The 26220-nt window shown below is 44.7% G+C and overlaps 1 protein-coding gene across 1 annotated transcript; it reads left to right on the forward strand.

The window, feature by feature from the left end:
• Positions 1 to 7140: 7140 nt before the first annotated feature.
• Positions 7141 to 7800, forward strand: MAGEH1 (MAGE family member H1; the record flags this gene model as incomplete). The annotated part of the gene is made up of 1 exon (XM_079727401.1): positions 7141 to 7800. The coding sequence occupies one exon, from the start codon at positions 7141 to 7143 to the stop codon at positions 7798 to 7800; it is 660 nt and encodes a 219-aa protein (XP_079583527.1).
• Positions 7801 to 26220: the final 18420 nt, after the last annotated feature.

Here is a 26220-nt window from a genome sequence, read left to right on the forward strand (position 1 = left end):
AAATATCAGTGGAATCAGGGAAGTGGGTCAAAAATCCTGACTCCATCACCTGTCAGGGATTGGATATAAGTCCTCAGATGCCTCAGATGCTTCATATCTACATTGGGCATCCTACTGAGAGTGACCAATTATTTTTTACTGTGAGACAATGCACAATAAAAATAGCAGAAGGAAGTTACTTATTATTGACATTATGAATAATAATATGCCAGAGCTAAGATATATGTTGAGGAAAGAAATGCAACAATTGTTAATTGGCTAAAATTAAGCAACATTTCAGTTAACAGATGGGGAACTTCACTGTGACTGCATACTTAGGTTATTTTCTGGAGGGTGATATTCCACCTCACCCTCAGAGTCATCCCCATCCTTAAACAGAAGGCACGAAGGATGAGGATTCCCCATAGAAAAATGTTTGGGCATGTCCAGAAGTAGCCAAGGAGGGACCCTAAAGTCTACGAGTGGCACGCACCTTGGGCTCACAAGAAGACACAGGCAGATTTCATGGGCGTGATACTTGGCACCTTCTGTTCAGATTATCACTGATGTCACTAGAGGCGGTTCGACACCCTGAAGACCCCACAGAACCTCAGGGTGAATTTTAGGAAGCGCCATCACTCCTGTGATGATGTGGAGTCAACTAATGGACTCACTTTGGGGTTTGTGGTGGGGGGACTTGTGATTCTGAGAAAAGTGTAGGAAACCCAGTATGGAGTTACCCTTGTTTAAGGAGAGAATTTCCTCCAGGGTACAAATGCCATGGATGATATCTCGTCTTCCCACAATTCTGAGGACTGGCTGCACCCTGCTGTATTCTGTGCCCAGTGTGCTGGGAGAGGCTGAGCATTAGCAAGGCTTCTGCAGGCATCTGAAATCCAATGATCCTACAGAGAGTAAACCTAACAAAGGCCATCCCCTCTCCCCCTAAAGGCCAAGCACCTAAGAGAAGAGCAAGGCAGCCAACCCACTGCTTCTCCAGCATCGCTAATCTCATAACTTACCCAAGCCAGAACCCTGGGAGGCCCAGTTAACCTGTTTCTTCCCCTCACTACCCAGATCCAAGCAATCCCCAAGGCTTATTCATTCGGTCTTCTAATCAGCTCTGGTATCCATTCCCTTCTCTCCATCTTCACTGTCATCACTCTATTTCAGGCACCACTATCATTAGCCTAGATGAAGGCAATAGCCTCTAATGAGGTCTTCCATCCACCCCTCCCACCTCCCTCAGAGTCCAGTCTCCACACTGCAGCCAAAGAGGCTTTGCTAAATCACTGATCAGAACTTACCAGTCGCTTGTTGGAAAGCATTCAGTGATTTCCCATTGGGTGGCTTTGGGATAATATTCAACCACCCTTATGCATCATAGAATTATTTAAGATTCAGGAAAAGTCATAAATCACCTTGATTTTGACTGAAGTAGAAGGAAGATTTTAATTATTCATCAAAAATCCTGAACATAAACTTGGCTCTCATACTCAATTGGATATACTGCTCACTTAAGAAAAAAATTCTAGTAAACAACTGATTGAACTGTTATTTCAGCATTGCTTGCAGAGGGGGAAAATACTTTGGAGACACAGGGTACAAGGCCAACAGATGGATGCCTGAAAAGATTCTGGTAAAACCACTGCAAGGAACATCATTCAGCCATTATAATGAAAGACTTACAGGTATGAGGTGAGCAAATTTTATTGTTGATTAGCAAAAAGAATGAAGTGAAAATTCTATATAGAAGGATCTAATTTTTATAAATGAAGCAAAGCAGAAATCTATGTGGTCTATGTAAACACATCCATGCAGACACACCCAGTAAGTCCACTCTTAAATGGTGACCCTAGAGATATTCACATATTCTCAGGGAATAGGTACACAAAGACTGATAAGAGCATTGTTTTTTGTTTTCTGTTTGTTTGTTTTGTTTGTTTTTTTCTGGAGAAATAGAAACTGCAAAAGTCTGGGTCATCAGGGGAAAGATAAAGTGCAATTACTGTAAGAAATAGTGTACAAACATGAAAATGACCTAGAGCTACATTTATCAACTTGCAAAAGGATTTTTTAAAAATCCTATATAATGTGTATGAACACAGAAATAGATAGCAAATATGTACAACTTGTCCTGGGTATAATAGTTGTTAAATTCATGATAGCAGATGCCACTGAAGAAGGAGAGAGTGGTGTGGGTCTGGGAAGAGGTAAACAGAGGGTTTTACCATATCTATAATGTAAAGGTTAGGCCAAGGTAGGGCCTAATTTTTAAATTTGACACAGCAGGGCACTGGTTATGCAGGTGTTTGTAATATTAATTTTATTCTTGTCCCTATGTTTGTGATTAACTTGCAGTAAAAATATTCTATTCTCAAACCCAGCAAACGATCCTCATAAGTAATCACATGGCTTTTGTTTCATGACTGTAGGAGCGCACATGCTATAGACCTCCTTGCAAGACCCTAATTCTTGAAAACTAAAATAAGTCCATGCCTTCAGTGTGAAATGATTCAGAGAAATGATTCTTCAACAGACCAGAAATAGTGAGGAGCCCAGCCCCTGAATGAGGGACATCAGATAGGGTAAGACTCACTTGTTCAAGTAGCGGTGGCCCACAGTCTGTGCAAGCATTGTTGCAAATGGAGAGACTGGCCCAAGGGTACTCTGCGCCCTTGGGGAGGTGCTTGCTGGAATCAGAACAGGGCCTACAGACAACTGAAAGATATTTAGTTACAGCGTTGACAGTAGTGTGGATTGAACCCTGCATTTCCCTCTCTATCCCACCCACAGCACTTACGACCAGGTGGTGGCTTGGCAATGTCTGCCCAGGTAAGAGCAATGCCTAAGGAAACTTGGTCATATAACCAGGACAGTGCCTGGGATAGGGGGGTTAGTAGACAGCCCCAGAGAAGAACAAGGTGCATCAACACCCACAAGAATTGCTGCCAAGGTATCCAGCCCAGTCTCGTATCCCTCCCGAGTTCCTCCCAGTACTTTCACTGAAAATATGACAATAATATAAATTCACCTCAGTGAGTAGTCACAGTTCTTATTCATTAGGCACTCCCCATGAGTGAGGCACACATATGACTTGTGTATTAGTTTCCTTCTGCCGATGTAACAAATTACCACGAATTTAGTGGCTTAAGGCAATCAAATTTCATATTTTACAGTTCTGGGGGTCAGAAGTCTAAAATGTGCCTGCAGGTCTGTGTTCCTCCTGGAGGCTCAAGGGGAGAATCCATTTCCTTTTCTTCTTCAGCTTCTAGAGGCGGCCTACTTTCCTGGGCTCATACCCTCTTTCTCTATCTACAAGGCCAGCAATGTAGCATCTTCTCTCCTCTTTGATCTCTGCTTCCATCCTTACATCTTTCACTGAATCTAACTCTACTGTCCCCCTTCTATAGGGACTCTCTGTTTCCCTTGGGCCCACCCAGATAGTCCAGGATAATCCTCCTCTAAAGATCCTGAACTTAATCACACCTGCAAAATTCCCCTTTGCCATATAAGGTAGCATATTCACAGATTCTGGGTTTAGGGGCGTGGATATCTTTGAGAACTGGGGGGCCATTTTCAACCTACCTCATCTTGCATGAGATATTTCCCTTTAATCTTCACAACACCACTATGGTATGCTTATTCGCAGATGGAGAAACTGAGGCTTAGAAAGGTTAAATAACATGCTGGACTTGACACAGCTTGGAAGGGGCAGAGCCAAGTATGGAAAACCTAGTAAGGTGAGTGAGGAGCCTTGTCTTGCCCGTCTACACATCTGTGTCCCTTTTCTCATCTCCTTCCCTTCTGCTCCTATCCCAAGGGAGTGAGAACACTCCCTTCCATGTTAAGCCTCCTGGCACCACCAAACGTGCACTCAGGTGGAGCAGCTGTGAGGTGTGCGACGGCAGAAGGTGGAGCTTAGAAATCTGAAGATGTGAGCCCCAATACTGACATTCAACAGCAGTACTGTGATCTTGGGCAAGAGAGTTAATCTCTCTCTAGCTTCACTGGTGATTGAAGGTTGTTGTAAAGATTCCAGTTTGGAGGTAGTTTAGGCACATAGCCTGCCACAGCAATGTTAGCTTCCCTCCTCTCTTTGTACTTCTCAGGCCCTCACAAGTCAGCCGCCCTTCCTTTGTCATGTCCTACTTACTCTAGACAGACCTGTGGTCCACAGTGTCCCAAGGCATGGTTTTACGAGTTCCTCCTGTTACTATCATGCCTGGCAACATTCTTGCTATTAAAAACACTGTGTTTCTTGACTAATAACCTCTGTGGCCTGTCTTACATAAATGTGATTTCTGTTAAGCTTTTGGGAACACTGAGAGTAGCTCACAACCTAAAGCCTGTTCCTGATTACTCCTTTGAGGAAATCTGTTGAGAGCCACAGCCCTAGGTTGTACACTGCTTAAGGATAGGCTCTGATCTTCCTGGGTGCTATGCAGAGCTGCCTCGTCCTTGTTGTGGGTTGGAACAAAGGTTCACTAAAATGAATGGAGTGACAGGGAAATGGCATCCCTCCTCAGTCAGCTGGTTGGTGGACAGAAGGTAATGCAGCAACAAGCATACACTACCCCAAGTTCGTTTATGGTGAGGCTTCGTGAACAGGAGGTCTTGGTAGGCTCTGGGTATAAAGAAAACTTGAGTTAGAAAGTAACCCCTGGGAAGAAAATTAGTTTGCTGGATTGCATTCCCATAAAATCCCATCAGAAAGGAGAAGCTTTTGGAAACAATATGGGTGATTTTGCAATCCTCTTGTCACACAGATTCCCAAACAGCAAACACAAAACATATAAACAAGAAACAACTGAACTCAGAGGAACCTGCTCTAACTCAGGGTTGCCGGTATGTGCTGTTGGATTTTCAGAGAGCCTCACAAGAAGCCTGGCATACAGGGCAAGAGGGATTAGCCTTTTCTGCTTGTTCAGAGGATGAATCACAGGACACAGATGTTAGGTTAAACTCATCAAGGTCAAGAGCTTGTAAATGGCAGGGGCTGGGCCAGAACTCATGTTCCCATATCTGAGTTCAATGCTCATATTGAGTTCCTCAGTACCAGGCATTCCCTTTCTACACATGTACAGAGGACTGGGCCTTGTTGGGTGATTCAGCTGGCAATTCTGCTTTCTAAACGGGACACACTTTCCCACCCCAGAACTTATTCACTGGGTGTAGACATATCCTATTCTACCAAGTCTACCAAGGGCTAGGAGACATCAAGAGGAGAGACAGGACCACTTCCCTCATTGGGATTACAATCTGAAATCCTGTCAAACAAACATTTCACCTCTTCCAGCCAAGCGGGTATAAAGCATTCACTTGCTTTTAAAAAGTTCAGGTAGCGCTTCCGTGGTGGCACTGGTTGAGAGTCCACCTGCCGATGCAGGGGACACGAGTTCGTGCCCGGGTCCGGGAGGATCCCACGTGCTGCAGAGCGGCTGGGCCCGTGAGCCATGGCCGATGAGCCTGCGCTTCCGGAGCCTGTGCTCCACAGCGGGAGAGGCCACAACAGTGAGAGGCCCCCGTACCGCCAAAAAAAAAAAAAAAAAAAAAAGAAAGTTCAGGTAAAAACATGCACAAAATCTTCCGTTTCATGTATTCCTTCAATGTGCATTTATTTATTAAATGCCGCTTTCACACACTGCTTGAAGCACCTTGCGAGAGACAGAGGCTGTGCTTTCTGTGTGATGCATGCTTTTTATTTATTTTCTCATTTAATTCTCACCACCCTAGGAGACCACTGGTACTTTAATTAACTCCACTCTTTAGATGAGGAAATGGAGGCTCAGAGAGGTGAAGTGACTTGTGCAAAATAGTAGCTTTGGAATGACGTAAGAAAGATATGGAGTGCTTGCTATAGAGAGCAAAAAATGGGGAACAAAAATGGGCTCATTACCCTTTTGTGCCGACCAAGAAGAGCTTCAGGGAGGAAGAGGCCTCTGAGCAAGCAGTTGGAATTTAGGTAATTGGAGATGAGAGGAAAGGCATTTCACACAGAGGAAACAGTGAGCCAAGACCTGGAGTGGATAAAGTTTAGAGTATGCTATGAATTATATTCGGATTACAGAGTGAAAGAAAGAAGCAAAATAAATCCGGCATTCAGGTAGACTGGAGCCAGGAAACCTTGGAGCCAACCTGCACTCTACCACCCACTCCCTATTCACCACTTCCATCCAATCAGCCTCTAAAGCCTGTCAGTGATCGCCCTTAAAATGTCTTTCTGCCTCTCCATCCCCATGGCAACCACCTTAAGGCTCACTTTCATTCCCTCTTGCTTCTTATTCTAATTGCTTCCTAAATGACCTGCCAGACAATAGTCTGCTCCTCTGTGAGGCCGTACAAATGCAAGTCTGATCCAGTCAGTGCCCTGCTTAATAATCTCTTGAATATATAACATTTTAAAGGCTCTGCACCTCTTGCACACTGTTCGTTTTTGCAGTCCCATCTCCTCTCATCACCCAGCACTTCGGCCACAGCCATCTTATCTGGGTCTTATGCGGACCCAGGAATTAATCACTATACACAGAGCCACCTTCTGAAAACAAGGCCTGTGAATGAATATGCTGTGTAAGCCAAGACAGGAAAGAAGAGCTGGGAGCAGCTGATTCCTTCTAAGAATACACTCCTGTCCCTCCCCCATTGTCTCAAACACACCCCCAGTCTGGGAATAGAGTAGAGACACACTCTTTCCCAAGACCCGCCAGCCAATCTTGTACTAGACTGAAAAATGCAGGAACCCTATATTTATTTCTTCTTTACATACCCCTGTCCTTGCCAATCCCAAGCCGTCATTTCTCCCCTAGTCCCACCCCTGCTTAGGCCTGTCCGTTCTTCTATCTGACAGCGGAAGTCTGCCTGTAGGAACCGCCCACTTCCTTTTGGAGTTTGGGGATTGCGTGGCAGGTGAGGCGGAGTCAATTCAGCCCTGCATTCTTGTGCTTTGCTGCTGGGGCGAGCGCTGGGGGCGGCTGCTAGTGCAAGTCGGCTTGCGTGGGTGTTAGCTTTGTAGCTGAAAACGTCTCGCTTGTTACAAAGACTCTATTGACGTTGGTGGCTTCAGCGGCGGCCACTTCTTAAAGTAGAGATAGCTTTTTTCTGCAGAGGTTACAGTCATCTTTCCCTAGGATTGCTATAGGCTCCGTGCCCCTAGCAGAAGATATGCCACGGGGACGAAAGAGTCGGCGTCGCCGTAACGCAAGGGCCGCAGAAGAGAACCGCAACAATCGTAAGATACAGGCCTCAGAAACCTCCGAGACCCCGATGGCCACCTCTTTGGTCCCGAGCACCCCTGAGGACGACCTGAGCGGCCCAGAGGAAGACCCAAGCACTCCAGAGGAGGCCTCCACCACTCCTGAGGAAGCCTCGAGCACTGCTCTAGCGCAGAAGCCCTCGGTAGCCAGGAGCAATTTTCAAGGCACCAAGAAAAGTCTCCTGATGTCTATATTAGCCCTCATCTTCATCATGGGCAACAGCGCCAAGGAGGCCCTGGTCTGGAAAGTGCTGGGAAAGTTGGGGATGCAGCCTGGCCGGCAGCACAGCATCTTTGGAGATCCAAAGAAGGTCGTTACAGAAGAGTTTGTGCGCAGAGGGTACCTGATTTATAAGCCGGTGCCCCGTAGCAGTCCTGTGGAGTACGAATTCTTCTGGGGACCTCGAGCACATGTGGAATCAAGCAAGCTGAAAGTCATGCATTTTGTGGCAAGGGTGCGTAACCGATGCTCCAAGGACTGGCCATGTAATTACGATTGGGATTCTGATGATGATGCAGAAGTTGAGGCTATCCTCAATTCAGGTGCTAGGGGTTATTCTGCCCCTTAGGGAAATATGCAGCACACTCTTGAGGGGGATTGGAAAGAGCTTCAAAGGTACCCCAAGGAGTAGATCATCTGGGTCCTTAGTTGAATGTAATGGGGAGTGGGGCACTGTATTTGGTATTTGTGATCAGTGCTAATTGTTTGAGAAACAGAACATTTACTTTGAATATTGTAAATTTCATTCATTTTAATACAGTGTTGATTAAGGTCATAATATGTTTTAAAATACCATTGAAGGAGATATATTTTTTTCAGTCATTGATATTTAGTATAACAGTTTTGCTAACGTTATAAACTGAAGTCTTTGCATCATATTCTGTGATCTGATACATATTTTATATCATTAAAATAGGCTGTTCTTAAAAGTTTGAAATAACCAGTAAAATGTGAGAGAAGGATGGGAGAATTCTTTTATGTCTTGCCATTCTGAAAACCTTTGTGTCTGCTGTTGTGTAAAGAAAATTGACAACTACCTTGATTTTGCTTAGTTACTGCAGAATATAGAAAAAAATAAAAGCTTAATGACGAGGACACCTTGTCCATTTATTGACCACCACTTATGTGTGAGGCACCAATGTAGGTTCTGGGGATACTCCTCAGACACAGTGCTCAGCTCTAAAGAATATTCTAGATTATGTGAGAGAGACAAATATGTAAACTGGCAGTGTGGTAAATGCTGTAATAGGGAGTGAGCATGGGGTGCCATGAAAATGTAGAAAAGCTTATGTGACCTGTCTTGGAGAGTGGGACGGGAAAGAGGGCATGATAGGGTGCTATGAAAATCCAAGAGATGCTTAAATAAGGTTGGGGGGATTTGAAAGGGACATCAGAGCATACTATGAAAATAGCGTGTATTAGGTATTTTTTGGAAACGTGACCCAGCTTGGAGGATGGGGCATTGGCAAAGGGAAGGGAGCATCACAGGGTGCTGTGGAAATAGAAAATGCACTTAAATCAGCTTGAGAGGAGGACAGGGGGAGAGGGGTGGTTGCAGGCAAAAGGACATTGTAGGGTACTACAGAAATTAAAAAGACGGGACTGTCAGAAAATTCTTGGTTAGTGACAACCTGAGGTCTGAAAGTAATATTGGAGATGGGGAAGGGAGTAACTTGAGGCACTAAAGGCAGCATGGACATTAGGGAAGAAACAAATTTTTTACTGAAGTATTAGGGTCATGTCAAGCGGAAAGTGGAGTAAAAGGAATGAGGTGGGGAAGAGGGGAACAGGGGCTAGAGTCTCAAAGGGCAGGAGTTACGACTAATTTTAATGAGAACAAAAGTGGTTAATAATAATGATAATCCCGGAATAATGAAAAGAAAAAGGCTCCATAAAAGCAGAGCCTCCTGGATGAACCAGAGAGAGGAGTCGACCTGTGGTATCTCTGAAAGGTAAACTGGCACCTCTCTCAGGAACTGTCTTGTTAGGGTGCACAAATTGCTTTAAAGTGTGGGTGTATTGGGGTAGGGGGTGGTGGGCAGGTAGGGCAGGATTAGCACTTTGACTCTCTCCTTCAGCCAGTGTATTTAAGTCCAGAGGGCTACCTGGCATGGTGGCCCATGGTGTATGAAGTCTTGTGGTATCAGGTTTCTTCCCACCTCCAGGAACTTTTACACTTTCTTTCCTCATTGTACCAAGGAGCTCAATGCTCTTCCCATCCATTCTGTCACCAGGGGCTTCTGAATCCTCTACCTTGCCCTGTGGCACATCTGGAGAGGTGGGAGTCATCCCTCATATTCAAATCGGCTACAGGCAGAGAGCACGCATTAGAAGTTTGGCCACCACCAAAGCCGACCACACTTATCCCAAGAGCTAAACACTGTAAGAACTAAGTCCCCTAATGGAGAACACCAAGGGAGGGTGCCTCATCTAGCCTCCTGGGTCTCAGAGGGAGCAGCTGTCACACACAAAAGAGTGGCCAGGGCACCTTCTTCTTTCTTTGCCCCCAGGCAGTCTTACCTGCTTCCACCTGTGTGCCAGGCAAAGTCACCGGGGCCAGTGTAAGCTAGGAAATGACTTTCTGGCAAAGGCCCAGGGACCCATAGACATCAGCTGGCAGGCAAAGGAGGCATGAAACAAAAGTAGGAAGCATGACCACTCAGCGGCTTCAAATTCATTCGGCAAACAAGAAAATAGTGGGAGCCTCTCTGATTCAGGCAGTGTGACAGACACTGAGGCTGTGGAAGATCAGAAGGCATGTTTCTGGCCCTGGAGGAGCCAAATTTGTCCATACCCGCTCCAGAGGTAGACAAGGTATGAATCTGAGGTTCAGATTACTGAGTGACTTTCTGGTCTAGAGCCACCGGGGTGGCAAGTGACAGATCCTAGACAAGACCCCATGTCCATTCCCAGTAAATCCAGAGTGTTTCCCTATAGATCACCCTGCTGTCCTTCTCTGCCTGCCAATGTACTCACAAGGTCTCTATCTTCAAAGGAAACATGTGAAGTCAGTGGGACAGTTCTCAGTAACCCCAACTGTAGCCTCAAATCCTTTTGGAAACAAGGCTGACTTTAACCTCTCCCCCTTTTACAGGAAGGGGCTCATAGAAGTCAGTCACCTCCAGGTTAGTCAACTAGTAAGTGGGAGAACCTGCAGAGCAAAGATTTGTTGAGCATCTCTGTACTGGGGGCTTGCCACACATTATTTCTTTCAGGTCAGTGAGATTACCACCACCAGGACCACCGCCACCACCATCCCCTCCCCCCCGTTTTGCAGGAAGTGCCAGCTAGCTCAGGGAAAGAAATAATGTCCTTCCAAACCCTGTCTGAATCCAGGTTTCCTTTGGCTCTGGTGGGGAATAATCATCCAGTTGTCTAAAATGGCTATTTGCAAGTATGGTCCAAGAAGCTGAATTCAGTCAGGGAATCAGCAGTGCCCAAGATAAAGGGAGAGAACAGTGGGAGTATACCGCAAGCTGCACTGTAAAACAGACGACTGCTGGAATCCTGAAGGCCTCAGGCAGGAGGCTCCCCAGGGATGCTCCAAGGACTGGGTGACTTTCCCCAGCCCAGCAAGGGAGCAACCAATGGCCCAGGCTCATTCCCCCCTTGGCCTGGAAGTTCAGTGTGTCTCCCACCCCTCCCCACGCCAACACACTACCTTGGTACTGCAAAGAGTTAATCTTCATTTGCTCAGGTGAACACTGAACAAGGGCGGGATTTCCGGTGGCTGTGAAATGAATGACAGGGCTGAGGGACAGGCAGGGAAAGGGGCTTCTCGAAGGTGGTGGGCAAAAATACTACTCATTGTTTCAGTTACATGAATTCTTTCAGCTTTGAGCAGTATGCAGATAGGACACAAGCTAAGAGCCTCTTGCTTCGTAAATCAGCAAACTAAGCTGGCCCCACCCCAGCAGAGTCTCCACAAAGTGAGCGGAAAAGCTGCACTTTTAGTTGCCAAGATGCCACTGAAGTGGATTGAGTTTCTGGGTTCTAGAAAACTCCAGCTGTTTAGGGAACTCAGGGGTAGAGAGCCCAGAAGTCCTCAAAGCATAGCAAGAGGGGCAGCTGACATTTCCTGAGTGCCTAAATTGTGCCAGGCACTTTGACTGCTGTTTGCATACATTGTCTCTAACTTTCACAACAGTCTGGCAAGGTAGGAGCCACTAGGGCAAGTTTACAGAGGAAGAAACTCAGGGTCAGATACCAGAAGCAAGTTGCTGGGGTTACTTGGTTGGTTACCGGTTGGTCAGTGACTGCCCTGGAAATGACCCAGGGTGGGCCAAGTCTAAAGTCCACACTGTTACATGAAAATGACAGGCAGACTGCATCATCACCAGGACACCTGGGGCTCCACCCAGACTTGGGGAAGTCTTTTGTCTTCAAACTTGACCACAACCCAGGGTAAAAGTGAGAAGGAGCATGCTGGAGGGGGTGAGGAGGTGTGGGAAAGTAGGATTAAGAAGCCATTAAGCAGCTGTGGGCGTCCGTTTATTCTCATTTATTGCGGCCCCAATTGCCAGGCATCCTTGAGGCGTTGCTCTCTGTAGAATGACAATTTTCTTCCAAAACAAGGGTGTCTTCCCCATGACAACACGTTGCTCATAAACTTTACCACCCTGAGCACTCCATCAATCCTCAAATCCTAGGTCCTGGCTGTCGCACAGTGGACCAACCAAACAGCAACCTTTCTGGGCCCGCAACATTGCTCATTGATGATGTTTCCAACCCGGAAGGCAAAATGGCCCAGGAGGACTTCTTAACTTGAGCAGAATAGAGTTCCTGGGGTAGGACACAGGCAGCAAGCAGTGGGTATCTGCCCATGCAAAAAGACAGGCTGAAGGGTGTCCTCCTTGGGCCCAGTGTTGTGGCACTGGCCTCATTGGCCAGGTGCACAGCACACCACGGTCATGGTGAAAGACAGATGTGAATTCTGCCTGGGCTCACATTCACCCCTCTGAGATGCGAAGCAGTCAGGATCCCTCTGTCTCCTTCCTTTGGCAGAAGCAAAGAATTCCAGCTTTCTGAAGGAAATGATTTTGAAGTCGTGGTGGTGGTGGAGAAAGATGATTGGTATGAAGATGTACTGAGACTGGTTTACAGGCTACTCCAGGGCTTGCGGGTCATGAAACAGTTAAACCTCAAAGAGCTAATGGAATTTCTTTGAAAATCTGTTTGAGGATCCTTCCACAAAGGAGAGTCTCAGCTCAGCCAAAGCTATATAAGAAGAACAACTCCAGAGCAATCCAGAGCTTGGAGAACAGGTTTTGGGACGAAACGTGGACTCTTGGCTTGTACCCATCACCTAACAGGCATAAAGCTCACACAGGGTGACTTGGAGGGGAAGGGAGAGCCCACCAACAGCTGCTGAAAATCAGGCCCACTTCTTGACTGGTCAACTTCTGCCTCAGTTCCTGTGACAAACAACACCCTTGCAAATGTTATCTCAAAATGGGCAACACATGAGAAGTGCCTGAAATTTCTCCTGTAACTCTGATCAAGGAGCCCGTTGATTCATTTTCGGCCTGTGAAGTCTCAAAAATAGCTGGGCCTACGTTATTTTGGATGCTGTGATTTTCTAATAATTCATCCATTCACTCACTCTACACGTGTTTGCAAAGGTCTACTTGTGCCAGTCACCTGGGAAACATATATGAACAAACCACGAGCTCTGTTGTACAAAAACTTTTAAATAACAAAGTATACTGGACCTAGAAGGTGATAAGTGCTCTGGTTGGTGGGGGAAGGAGCAGTGGTAAGCTGACCAGAACAGGGTAAGGCAGATGGGAAATGCCAAGAAATAAAGGGAGTACTAAATTCAATACTAATGGGTGGGCAGGGTGGTCCTCACTGGGGAGGTGACAGTTGACCAAAGAAATAAAGAAGGTGAGGGGCTTTGCCCTCCTGATATATCAAGGAAGCATGGTTCAGGCAGAAGGACCGGTCAGTGCAAAGGCTCAAAGGCCTGGGAGCGTCTAGCACATCTGGAGAAGGGTGGAGAGGCCAGTGCGGCTGGCGTGGAGTGAGCAAAAAGGACAAGCACTGGAGATAAGGTCAGAGAGATGAACAGAATCCCACACTATGTAAGGCCTAGTAGGTCACTGTAAGGAACTAGGCGCTTGTTTGCAGTGAATGTGAGGGGGGTGGGAGGAGGGGGGCAGTAAGGGATTGAGCAGAGGAGTAGCACAATGTGAATTACCTTCTGAAAGGATCACTTTGATTACTTACTATGTTGAGAATACAGAGAAAACAGGCAAGGGTGGGAGCAGGAAGACGAGGTAGGAAGCTATTGCTGTAAGTCAGGCTAGAGATGGTGATGGTGGTTTGGAGCATCCTGGTCACAGCAGATATGATGAGAACTGCTCAGTTTCTGGATACACTTTGTGGCTGAGCTAACAGAATTCCTGATGGTTTCGATATGGAGTGTCAGAGAAGAGCCAAGCCTGACTCCACATTTTTTTGCCCAAGCGACCAGTAGAGTGGGATAGCTGCCAACGGATACGGGGAATACTCTAGTTGCAACAGGTTTTATAGGTGAGGGAGGGTATCATGTATTCAGTTCTGGACATATTGAATTAAGATGTCTCTTTGACACTCATATGAGTTGAGTAAGCAGTTGTTCAGAATTCAGTTTCACAGAAGTCAGGAATGTGTCTGAAAGGTTGTGCCTAAGATGTAGAGATGGCATTAGAAGGCCATGAGACTATTTGAGGTTGGCTAAGGAGTGAGTGTACGTAGAGAAGAGAAGAAGATCATGGATAGAGACCTGCGGCATAAAGGGATCAGGGAGAAGAGGAGGTGAGGAGGCACCAGTTGAGGAGACTGAGTGAGAAGTGGCCAGCAGCGCTATAGACCGAGAGTGTAGTGTCCTGGGAGCCATGTGAAGCAAAGTGTACCAAGGGAGAGCCAGTGGTCAACTCTGCTCAAAGTGCTGATGCCAGGTGAAATAAGAGGAGGAGTGACAACTGAGCACTGGAATTAGCAATTCAGAGGTCCCTGGTGACCTTGATGAGGGCAGCTTCATTGGAGAAGTGGATGATAAAGCCTGCTTTGGACAGGCTTAAGAGAATGGAAGCTGGGGGAGTCAGTGAGTACAGACAAGCCTTGAAAGGAGTTTTGTTGCAAAGGGGAGCAAAGAAATTGGTCAGCATCTGGTGGAGGAAGAGGGAGTCGTGAGAAGATTTACCTCAGATGGCAGAAATAGCATTGTGCTGATGGAGTACACAGCGGAGAGGGGTGAAATCAGCAGCACAGCGAAGGCAGAGAGATTTTTTGGAGCAGTAACTTTGATAAGGCAGGAGGTTACATGGCCCTTGCATAAAGAGGAGGGCTAGAGCATGCACAAGGAGTTGCAAATCATATCGTTACTGGATGGGGTAGAGGTCAGCGAGGCTTTCTGGCCCCCTGAGCTCTTCTAGCTGAGGTCAGGCACCTGCCTTATTTGTTGAACCTCCCTGTGTGTTGAGCATCTATTATGTGCCAGTTGCACTTCAGAGCACCTTAGTAACTTTTAATACTCCAAACAACTCAGTGATGGAGCTTATATCGTGATCCCCATTTTACAAGTTAGAGATGTGCTACACAAGTTGGTCAGGTGCACTGGACAAGGGCACTTAGCAAACAATTGGAGGAGTAAAATTTTGAGCCGAAACAGTCTGATTCTCAAGACTGTCTGATAACCATAGGCTCAGACCTGCTGGCAAGTCTCAGTGTGGAATTACTCTTGCTGCCCCCTACACTGGTAACAAGCCTCCCCACTGAACCACCGCCGCTTCAAAGGACCACACAATAGCCACCGTCTGTATGTCAGAGCATCAGCCTCAGTTTCCTGTATGACGCTGCTACTTCAGCGATGGAGCTCTGTTCTGAGTCTTAAGGCTGAGTGGCAGAACCCCTGTGATCTTGACTTGCTTAAAACAGACCCTTATTCTGAAGGCTGGTCCAGCTTCAAGTGGAACAGACATCCCAGAACCACAGAACTTCCCTCCCCTTGACTCTTAGAATATCCTTACTACCTGAAGGCTGTTGTCTGACCAAGCCAGGACACTAACTCCCTGGGGACATTAACAACTCTGATCAAACTAAAAAGCCACTGGGCCATTTGGGACACTATACTACAGTATAGTGTCCCGAATATATAGAAGTATATATATAGACAAGCACACGCACACACGCACACACGCATGTGTGGGCTCACAGTCTCTTTGCTCTCTGTGGGGCTTCCTCCAGTCAGCTTCATTCTGGCGTCTTTCCACTCCCTACAAAACCTGTCTGGCAAAAGATCCCATCTGATATGACCCCAAGGAATGAGCTTCTCCCTGAGGTGGGGCCCCATCTGCAGGGTAAGCCTGAGGCTAGATAAAGCTTTCACAGGATTGGGTCTCAGGCCACAGGGTCCAGGCCTATCCCAGGAAAAGAATGATCCTATGGCTGATCTGAGCCAATGAGAATGAGTTCAGACTCAGTGAGAAGAAAGGAACAGAGGAAGAAGAGAGGGCACTGGGGCCATAGGGGACACAGATATGGACGGAGGCCTATTTTATAGATGCACTCCTCTAAGGCACATACCCACTTCCTACCCTCTCCAGTAGCCCTGACCCAGAAACGGCAATCAAGGACAAATGGACATTTAGTATCGTTTGTCTCTGTTTTCCCTTCAAACAGCGCTCTAGTTTACATGCTTGAAACTATGTCCCTCTTTGCACAGGCTAGCTCCTCCAGGATGCTCCCAGTCCTGCTGCAGCGACCGTACTAAAGGCTGACATCGAGCTTGTCCTCAGGCCGCATTGCCCATAAGATGCTGTGAGGTGGAGAGCAGCCGCCAGGATTGTGTAATCAGTACTTCTGAAGTTCTGATAAGATAAATAAGTGCTGGGCACCAATGGAGCAGCAGCAGTTGAGGTAAACTATGCAAGCCAAGTGGGAACATGCTGGTACCAACCCCAAGGTGTCTACCACGATGGCTTGGGGACCTCGTGCAAGTCATCTAACTTGTGTCAGCCTCCGCATACACCTCCATAACAGTCATAATGCATCCTGCTTTATAGACACGTTGTGGAAAATAAATCAGCTGATCTTCACAAAGTCCCCAGACTGCTCCTTCTCAAACTATCTGTGAAGGTGAAGGACGAGTATTTGTCTTTTCCCAAGTCAGTCACTCTCGGATCAACACATTTGTATAATGCAAGGAAAATGAATTAATAGAAAGAAGGAAAATGGCAAAGACACACAAAACACAAGCCCCGATTATTTTAAACATCATAGAGACTCTCGCCATATGCTATAGAACTTTCTAAACATGAACTGTCAAATTATGTACTTACCGCAGATCAGTAACACACTTTGGTGAAGCAGCAAGTGTCCACGGACTGCAGTTTCATGCTTCCTGCTCTGACACAGTGCCTGGCCCATCAGAGACATTCAATCAGCGGTTTCTATTGCAAGGGAATTATTACAAAATACTGTTCTTATCATGAGGGAAATTAAATAACAAAAAATTGCAAGTAAAAAGAAGAGAAAAATACCAAATGATTTGATTGCTCATGGAAGTGTCAAGAGCGTTGTGTGCACAAAAGCAGTACAGGAGTTTAAAATGAAGACTCACAGTGTTCAAGACTTCCCCTGGGCCTTGAGAGTCAAGGAAAGATCAAACTTACTTTGTAGCTTTTTGTGTTTTATGACTGTGGGAAAGCTTCATGCTCGTTGCACACATTTCTTCAAGCCCTGAAAGTATAAAGACCATGGGAAATATTTAGCCTTAATCCCAACATCCAGAGTTTACCTGTGCTAATATTTGTGTGTATATTTTCAGTGCATAGTCAGGAAGGTGATAATGATGATAGTGAATATGATAAGAATTATAATAACAACTATATATAGGTATTCATTCTTAACGCTACACACACACACACGCACACACACACACATCATCATCATCATCATCCACAAAAATGTTAAGGTGGGAAAGTTGAGGGTGGGCAACACTGTTCAAGGTGCTGAGCAGGCGTTACTGTGAGGAGGTGACACTAACAGCCTCTCTGAAGCCCTGGGTCACAGAAGAACCCGGTTCCTGGTATCCAGCCTGGATAGCTCCAAAGGCCAGAGACATGGCAGCTTGTTTCTCAGCTCCTTCTGTTCACTGTTTGCTGCTTTCTTCCTCTCCCTGCTGTGAGGCCTCCCTCCCCTCTGGCATGACCCTCTAGGAATGTAGCTGTGAAAAGAAAACAGGTATATCTGCTGTTCTCTCCAAACACTAGTCTCAAGAATCCTGCCCCCTGAAAGAAGACAGAGTGCACGTGTGCAGGGAGTGCTGAAGGAGTACAAGCAACTTACATGTCAGGACAGGGAATGGGAGATCATCGTGCAAAGTAGCAGACAGTTATCTGGAAGGAAAAAGAAATGTGATGAGGGAAGGCCGGGGAATCCTACCCTGTGACCCAGAGCTGCCAACACAGTAAATATTTCCTCAGAACCCCCAAGGGGTCTCCGGGCAGCCCCTTCCTCCCTCCAGCTCCGTAAAATCAGACTGAGTCCCCGAGAAAACCTCAGTCCATGGCATGCTGGTCTTTGATATGAGGCCTGGGACCTATAACTAAGAAACCCATCGAGTGAAAACTTCTGAAGATCATCAGCAGCAGAGGGCCTCAACGCAGGGCCCTGGTCAACTAGCACACACTGCCTGCGGAGGAGAAATGGCTCCTCCTTCCCCTCACCGTGTAGCTGATGCCCCCAAAGCCCTCTGCCCTCTCTCGGAAGACTCCCATAGGGTAGGGTTCAGAACTCAAGCAACTGGGAGTGAAGCCGTCTAGGCTAGACCCTAAGTCCCAAGCACCAGGAAAACCATCAGCCCAATATTCTTCAGCCACGCTTCTAATCAGGACCCATGTGGCTCTCTAGTTCTGGCAAGAAGTGTGTGGATCAGTGAAGAGACTGTATGAGAATAAAATCAGGAAGTAGATTTTGAAAAAAATGCCTCTGAATTACCAGTTTTAAGAAAATTGTCAGAACTGGACATGCCAGGAGAATGGAAGAAGCTGTACCTGTAGCAGGGAACCAGTTAGACCTCTATGCTAGAGTTTTCCTCAACGTAGCCCACAGTCTATCCATATCAGCATCCGTGTTTCCACATGTAGGCTGAACACAGTTCCATAAGTGCAGTTGGCACCAATATGGAGATGGAAAAGCCATGGGGGAAGTGGTGGGATGCATCATTTTTACCACCCCAGGTAGCTATCCGCTTTCACTGCACCCCACTGTGTACTGCTTTATTGGAAGGAGGAATCACTAGCCAGAAGTCATGTTTGCAGCTTTTGGGCCCCAATGGTGGTAGCAAGCCCAGCTTCTCGCCTGTCATGTCTCCCTCCTAAGGCAGAGAAGTCAAGCCTGGACTAGCTGTGCCAGCTGAGCTCCTTCTCCGTATCTACCCCTAACCCCACCCCAGCTCCGGAAGACTATAGAGGGTGCTTATCTCTTAATAAGTACATGGGTAGGAAATAACTATCTTTTCCTGTCCCACGTGATCAAGAGTGGGCACCTTGCTGCCACTGAGATCTCTGTACAGTGAGAGTAAGACTCAGGTGAGTCAGACACTGTGGTGCTTGGGAAGGGAGGACATGCGAGTCAACCAGCAAGCTGTCGGGTTTGGTACTACGTGCTTGGCTGTGGGTAGAAGCCCACAGGGCTGCAGAAACATCACTAAGTGCACTAAGGCAATTGTCTTTCATCCCTTGATAAACATTCTGTTTTGGTGAAAACATACACACACACACACTTTGCCCTGCACACTCCGGTTTATGATCCTCCACTTTCTCAATCCTTATGGGTTGGGGCTGTTTTTACGACTTACAAGAATGGGATTTGGAATCAGAAGGACTGGCTTCCTCACTTTCACTGGGCTGTGTGACAGTGGACAAAGCCTTTCACTTCTCTGAGTCTCAACATCATCAACTGTAAAGTGGATGTAACCAAGCTAATACCTACTAAACAAGATGAGGTACAGTAAATGAGGTTCAGTGTATGCAACTGCTCTGTAAAGTGCAAGGGGTGCTAAGCAGATATTATGATTCTTATCATTGCTAAATATAAGAATAGATAAGAAAGTGTACTATGAAGCTGGTCACATTCCCACTAAGGTGGGGAGAAAAGCTTGTCTGTCCTGTCTGATTTCTCTGGAAATCACAGCAGAGTCTATGGCCAGAGGGTCCATCCATGGGTCAATCCTCTCATCATTATTTTACTAGGATGCTAGCTCTATAGGGTCAAGATTTTGTTTGTTTGTTTGCTTAGTTCACTGCTGTATCCCAGGTTCCTAGAACGGTACCTCGTGCATATTAAACAGTCAAAAATATTAGATGTGTGAGTGAATGGATCTTTTTGAGCATCTAGTGAAATAGATGTCAGTGACAGAGATGATACAGACTTTCAAGTTAGTGAGGTGCTGCCACAAGGAAATCAGCCGATAGCAGAATATTTCCTCACTCATCTTTAAATGAAGGATATGGTATTATTTTAAAATATGAAGACCACCAAAGCTTAGGGGGCACGTGTGATGAAACATTACACTAAGGGTAAATTGTGCAGTAGCACAGCCAGGAAAGTTGCTGAGATGCTCTGAAGGTGGTCCAGGATTCACCCCCTGATCCTGGGGCAGATTCCTGAATGAGAAAGGAATGTAATCCATAGCCATAGCTTACATTAAGTGAGAAACTATTATGTTCTGGGCATGTATTTATATTTGTATTATATAATTTCACCCTCATGACAACCCTATGTGATAGGGTTTAGAATCCCCCATTTTCCAGATCAGATAACTGGGATTCAGAGAGGTTAGGTTGCTTGTGCAGGGACATGCAATGTCCCCATCAAATGGCAGAACAAGGATTTGAAACCAAGTCTGTCCAAGTCCAAGCTATGTACTTTGCTCTTAAACATTAAATAGCACTGCCCTCCATTATCTGTGAGCTGGTTCAAACTGCATATAATATGGGAGATGCCAGTTTTTAGGTGAAGTTTGAAACCACTAGAGGGATACAAACACCATAAATTGAGAAGGAGGCCCATTTTCACAGACCATCTGTTAACAAAATCACAAAGTTTAATACACTAGGCTCTGTCGTACAAAGACAAAATGCCTTCTTTGTTTTCCACAACTAATCCTGCTTTTCCAGTACACACTCCAATGGGTACTAATGGCGGACAGGGGATGACCACTTACATTTCATGATTAAAGATTCCTCAGGCTCTTCCAATTTGGCCGCTTCATTTCAGGCACTTATTGAGTCAAGACTAAGTTCTACTTATTTCTCCTTCTCCTCTATAAAGTTATGTCTGGGGATTGGTGGAAATGATTCCGCTTAAGCTATATCATGGTGGCAGTACACAGGTGCCCACACTCTGAGTGCTGTTTTTGGATTCTGCTTATGTGCCTATGCATTGTGAATACTGTTTCCTTATTGGACTGTTCTCTTGCTAGACTTATGGGTCCCCCTGAGATTTGGTTGCAACTCAAAGCTGACTCCAATGAGCATGCCCAGTGTAATATTTACCACAACAATGGTCTCTAATCATTTTTCATTTCACACTGCACTCGGATGAATAGTGTGCCCCCAAAGATTTATGTCTACCCGGAACCTGAGAATGTGACTCTATTTGGAAATAAGGTCTTTGCACATGTAATTAGTTAAGGTGAGGCCATACTGGATTAGGGTGGACCCTAAATCCAGTATGACTGTTGTCTTAATAAAAAATAGAGAACACATGGCGACACAGACTCACATGGTGGAAAATGCCATGTAAAGAGGAAAGCAGAGATTGGAGTGAAACGTCTACAAGCCAAGGAACACCAAAGATTGCCGCAACCACCAGAGGCTAGAAAGAGGCAAGGAGGCCTCCCCTGGAGGCCTCAGAGGGAGCTTGGCCCTGCCAATACCTTGCTTCAGATGTCGAGCCTCCAGAAATGTGAGAAAATACATTCCTGATGTTTTCACCACCCAGTTTGTGGTCATTTGTTACAGTAGCCTGAGAATCTAATACATGCACCAGTAATAAAAGATTTTGAGCACATATCTCCAATATATGTATATTAATTTACAAATTACATACTGTTGACACCGTATTAGTATGCAATAATCATCATAAAACAGCCAATAAAATTAGAAATGGGAAAAATGTGATTTTTTTAATTTAAAAATTTCTTTTTCATTTTTATATGCTTAGAATTTCTAATGTTTCATTTTAACACCTCAATAGCTCTTTTTACCCACCTCATGTGTGTGTGCACACCCCACTTTGTAGACCAACGTGCCCCAACATCCCTTCATCCCCATTAGAGGGACTCTGGTGTGCTCAGCAACAAGCATGCAACTGCCTTCTGCACACTTCCATGTTGCTGGTGAGATATTCTTGATCTCTTCTGAAGCAAATGGGAACTGAGGAAGGTTCAGGAGTGCAGACATAGGTCTATTCTCTCCCTATCCACTCTGAGTGAAGTGTCTTCACAAGCTTCAAAAAATCTTTCATCTGCCAACTGTCATAATGGTCCCGGTGTTGTTGCACATTCCACCTCTATACCCAGCTTTCCCATCCATCTAATACCACTACTTACAGAATTTTTCAGAAGATGATATCAGGACACACACATCTAACTGATTTTCTCCTCTGTCTCTCTCTCTCTCTCTCTCTCTCTTCCTCTTCCCACACATCTGAGAAGGAAACACTTTCTTTTATTTCTTCTATTCAAGAGTCAGTGACCTAACACTCATATCATGCCATCCTTTGTCTCAAGGGGAAATACACACTTTTCCCCATCCCAGGGCCATTGTGACTGTCGGAAGGTAAAATATTTATTGCAAAAATAATGACAAAAACTTACATTTATTATTTCAGATAGTATCCCCATAAACAGCTTTACTTCTGGAAAGTACCCAATACTGAAAGCAACAGATGGTGAGACCATCACGAAGACTACCCTCGGCCTCTGTCACCACTAGTGACCCTAGTTAGATGAGAAGTGTCAAGGTGGGACTGCTCCTTTCTTTAATAGAAAGCAAGAGGAGATGGCAGGGAGCCCCAGAGGTGAAGGTGGTAGTTGACACACGAGTCTCCAATTTCTACTGCTCTTCCCTGGAGAACCTAGTAAGATCTGAATGGAGTGGGTACAAGGGGCCTTTATTTCCTGGGAATATGAGGGGATGTCTTTAAGAATCTTTCCTCTTGGGTAGAGGAGAGCAACCTTTCCAAGGAATCCTGCCAAGATTCACCACAGTTCACACTAAAGCTAAGGAGGGTATGTAACTGTTTGAGACAGTTCCCTGGACTGGAGTGTTGTAGGTGGGTCAAAAAGTGATGTGGAGAGATGAGCCCTAATTCCTATGAATGGAATGTGGAATATGTAGCCATTCCACAATGACAATAAAAACCAAGGCGCATGATCTGATTAAGGGTTTTTGTTTCTATTTATGTTTATATTTTTCATTATAAAAGTTGTACACATGAAGCACACGAAAGCAAATTTTTCACATAGAAAAAAGAAGGAAGGAATGACCCAGCGTCTTCCCAGACCCAACCCTCTGGCCTGAGGACCAGGAAAACCGTGACTGCCATTGTGTCCTAGCCAGGCTTCTAAACGAGGGTCCCTCTGTTTTTCCAGTCCTGGCAAGAAGTGAGCAGATTATATTTTCTTCAGCAAATAAATGGCATGGAAAAAATGGGGGGGAATACAATATATTAAAAGATGCAAATGAAGCAACTGACAAAGGATTAATCTCCAAAATTTATAAGCAGCTCATGCCACTCAATAACAAAAAAACAAACAACCCAATGCAAAAATGGGCAGAAGACCTAAATAGACATTTCTCCAAAGAAGATATACAGATTGCCAACAAACACATGAAAGAATGCTCAACATCATTAATCATTAGAGAAATGCAAATCAAAACTACAATGAGATATCATCTCACACCCATCAGAATGGTCATTATCAAAAAATCTAGAAACAATAAATGCTGGAGAGGGTGTGGGGAAAAGGGAACACTCTTGCACTGCTGGTGGGAATGTGAATTGATACAGCCACTATGGAGAACAGTATGGAGGTTACTTAAAAAACTACAAATAGAACTACCATATGACCCAGCAATCCCACTACTGGGCATATACCCCGAGAAAACCATAATTCAAAAAGAGTCATGTACCAAAATGTTCATTGCAGCTTTATTTACAATAGCCCGGAGATGGAAACAACCTAAGTGTCCATCATCGGATGAATGGATAAAGAAGATGTGGCACATATATACAATGGAATATTACTCAGCCATAAAAAGAAATGAAATTGAGCTATTTTTAATGAGGTGGATAGACCTAGAGTCTGTCATACAGAGTGAAGTAAGTCAGAAAGAGAAAGACAAATACCATATGCTAACACATATATATGGAATTTAAGACAAAAAAAATGTCATGAAGAACCTAGGGGCAATACAGGAATAAAGACACAGACCTACTAGAGAATGGACTTGAGGATATGGGGAGGGGGAAGGGTAAGCTGTGACAAAGGGCGAGAGAGGCATGGACATATATGCACTACCAAACTTAAGGTAGATAGCTAGTGGGAAGCAGCTGCATAGAACAGGGAGATCAGCTCGGTGCTTTGTGTCTGCCTGGAGGGGTGGGACAGGGAAGGTGGGAGGGAGGGAGATGCAAGAGGCAAGAGATATGGGAACGTATGTATATGTATAACTGATTCACTTTGTTAGAAAGCAGAAACTAACACACCCTTGTAAAGCAATTATACTCCAATAAAGATGTAAGAAAAAAGTGCTAAGTGACATATCAACCACATATAATGTGTGTAACTTTTCAGATCCTAATTTTCTCAAACAAACTGAATAAATACATTTATGAGACAACTGGGGGAATGGAAAAGCTATCGGGTAGTAGATGATGTTAAGTCAATCTTTTTCATTTTCTTGGGTATGATACTGTGCCGTGGTTATGTTAAAACTGGTCCTTACCTATTAAAGTGAATTTCTGGGTGAAATGAATGGATGTCTACTCTTTGTTTCACACTACTCCAGAAAAAAAAGTTTAAGTATAATGGGGGATAGATGAAACAAGAATTGAAGAAAGTTAATGCTTGTTGAAATTGATGACTCTGAACTTAATGGGTACATGGGATATTCTTTCTATTCTTTCTGCTTTTATGTGTTTGAACTTTTCCATAATAAAAAGTTAAAAATAAAAAATGAAATGCTTGGGTTACTGGGGGTAATAATGTGGGGGCAAGAGATGAGGAACAGAAAAAAAAAGGCACATTCATGAGAACAATAGCAAGTGAAATAAGAAAAATGTCTGTGAAATATCAGTCACATATTCATGGACGTCATGCCAATTGTAGATTCTGGCAGATATAAGCCAATCTTCAACAAGCAGTGCTGGAAATGGCTCTGCAACTTGAAACAATGTTTATTTACCTAGAGAAAGAACTTTGAATAAAGGGGATGTCTTCCTGATTTCTTAGACAATATTTTATTTTTTTAATCACTTTTTTTTTGTTCTTGTTGAAGGACATATGAACAAATTATGTATACAGTAATATGTGCCTTTGGTAAGGATGCTGAGGGTGGTGTGCTTGAAATTTTCTTACCTAAAAGAAACCAGGTGACAGGACTTATTTGCTCTCTCGTATGTAGAATGTAAGCTTGGTAGAGAACATAATTAAGGTGCAGAGAGGTTTCTAGGGGTCAGAACCAAAGGTACACTTCCGACCGAAAATCAGCACCATCTGCAGAGCAACTGCAATATAGCAAAGGAATCATGCACTCTTTAGGAACTTCTGCCTAGGGGATCCCCTGTCCCTGGGGATCCATTACCCTGAGACAGGGGGTGGCAATCTTTCCATCGTGAAAATATAGCATAGGCACATGACAACAGTTTGTAGAAACAAAGAAAGAGGAAAGAAAGTTGACTGTTGTCACCATAAATCCCCACTGATTGTATTGCAATATATTTCCTCCCCTCTTATATTCTGTGCACGTGCATATTTTAGATGACTACGATCTTACTATAAATAGGATCTTTGTAGTATATAGTATAACCTGATTTTTTTTTACTTGACTTGACTTCGTTTTGTGAATGTAGGCATATCAGTCCTCATAGAGATATGAAAATTGAATCACATTTGCCCACACATTAAACAAATTGCAGTTTCCAAAGCAGTAAAATTAGATGTAATCAGACCTGACCCTAAAAATCCACAGCATTTGATCTCCATAGGTCTGATTGACTCTGGTGGCAGATGGAAGGAAGGAGCCTCAAGTCTCTCAATTGCTGGCAAAGTGTGAGGTGGGGGCTGGCAGGAGGAGAGGAAGAAAAGATGGTCTAGGGTCACTACCTACCACTGGAGTCACTTGCCCTTTTTACTATCCAGCTCATATACAGTGGGTCAACCCCTGTTTCTGGGGACACTCGAGATGGTTAAAAATAGAGCTGCAATTGGATAAAACCTAATGAACAATCAGAGAAGAAACTGAGAGCTGAAAGAGAATCTATCCTTATTTTCAGAACCTCTTCCATCTCTAAAGGAGGGCCTGCGAGGGAAAGAAACCTGAGACCACATACATGCAAAGATGATATTCAAAATAATTTACAAATGGTATGGTCATTTAAATCAATACATACATCACTGTATAAGTGAAAATCATAAGTATATTCCTTTTTGTCCCTGAATAAACTATTTATGATATAACTATTTGACACATGATAGAGGTCGTAGCTTAACAACCAATTTCTATTAAATTGTATAGAAGACATTGCTTGATATGATTTCTAAACTATTTTGCAGCTCTGTCACCATAGGGAGCCTGTAGAGGTCCAAGTATTCTCCCTATTTTCAGCATTTCAATGTCTAGTTTTTCAGAATGTTAATTTACTCTGCTGGCTATTTGAAGTAAGGTGGTAAACATAAAGTTTATTGGGAAATATTGGGAATATTTACCTT

This window comes from Hyperoodon ampullatus (assembly GCF_949752795.1).
Source record: "Hyperoodon ampullatus genome assembly, chromosome: X".
Lineage (NCBI taxonomy): Eukaryota > Metazoa > Chordata > Mammalia > Artiodactyla > Ziphiidae > Hyperoodon > Hyperoodon ampullatus.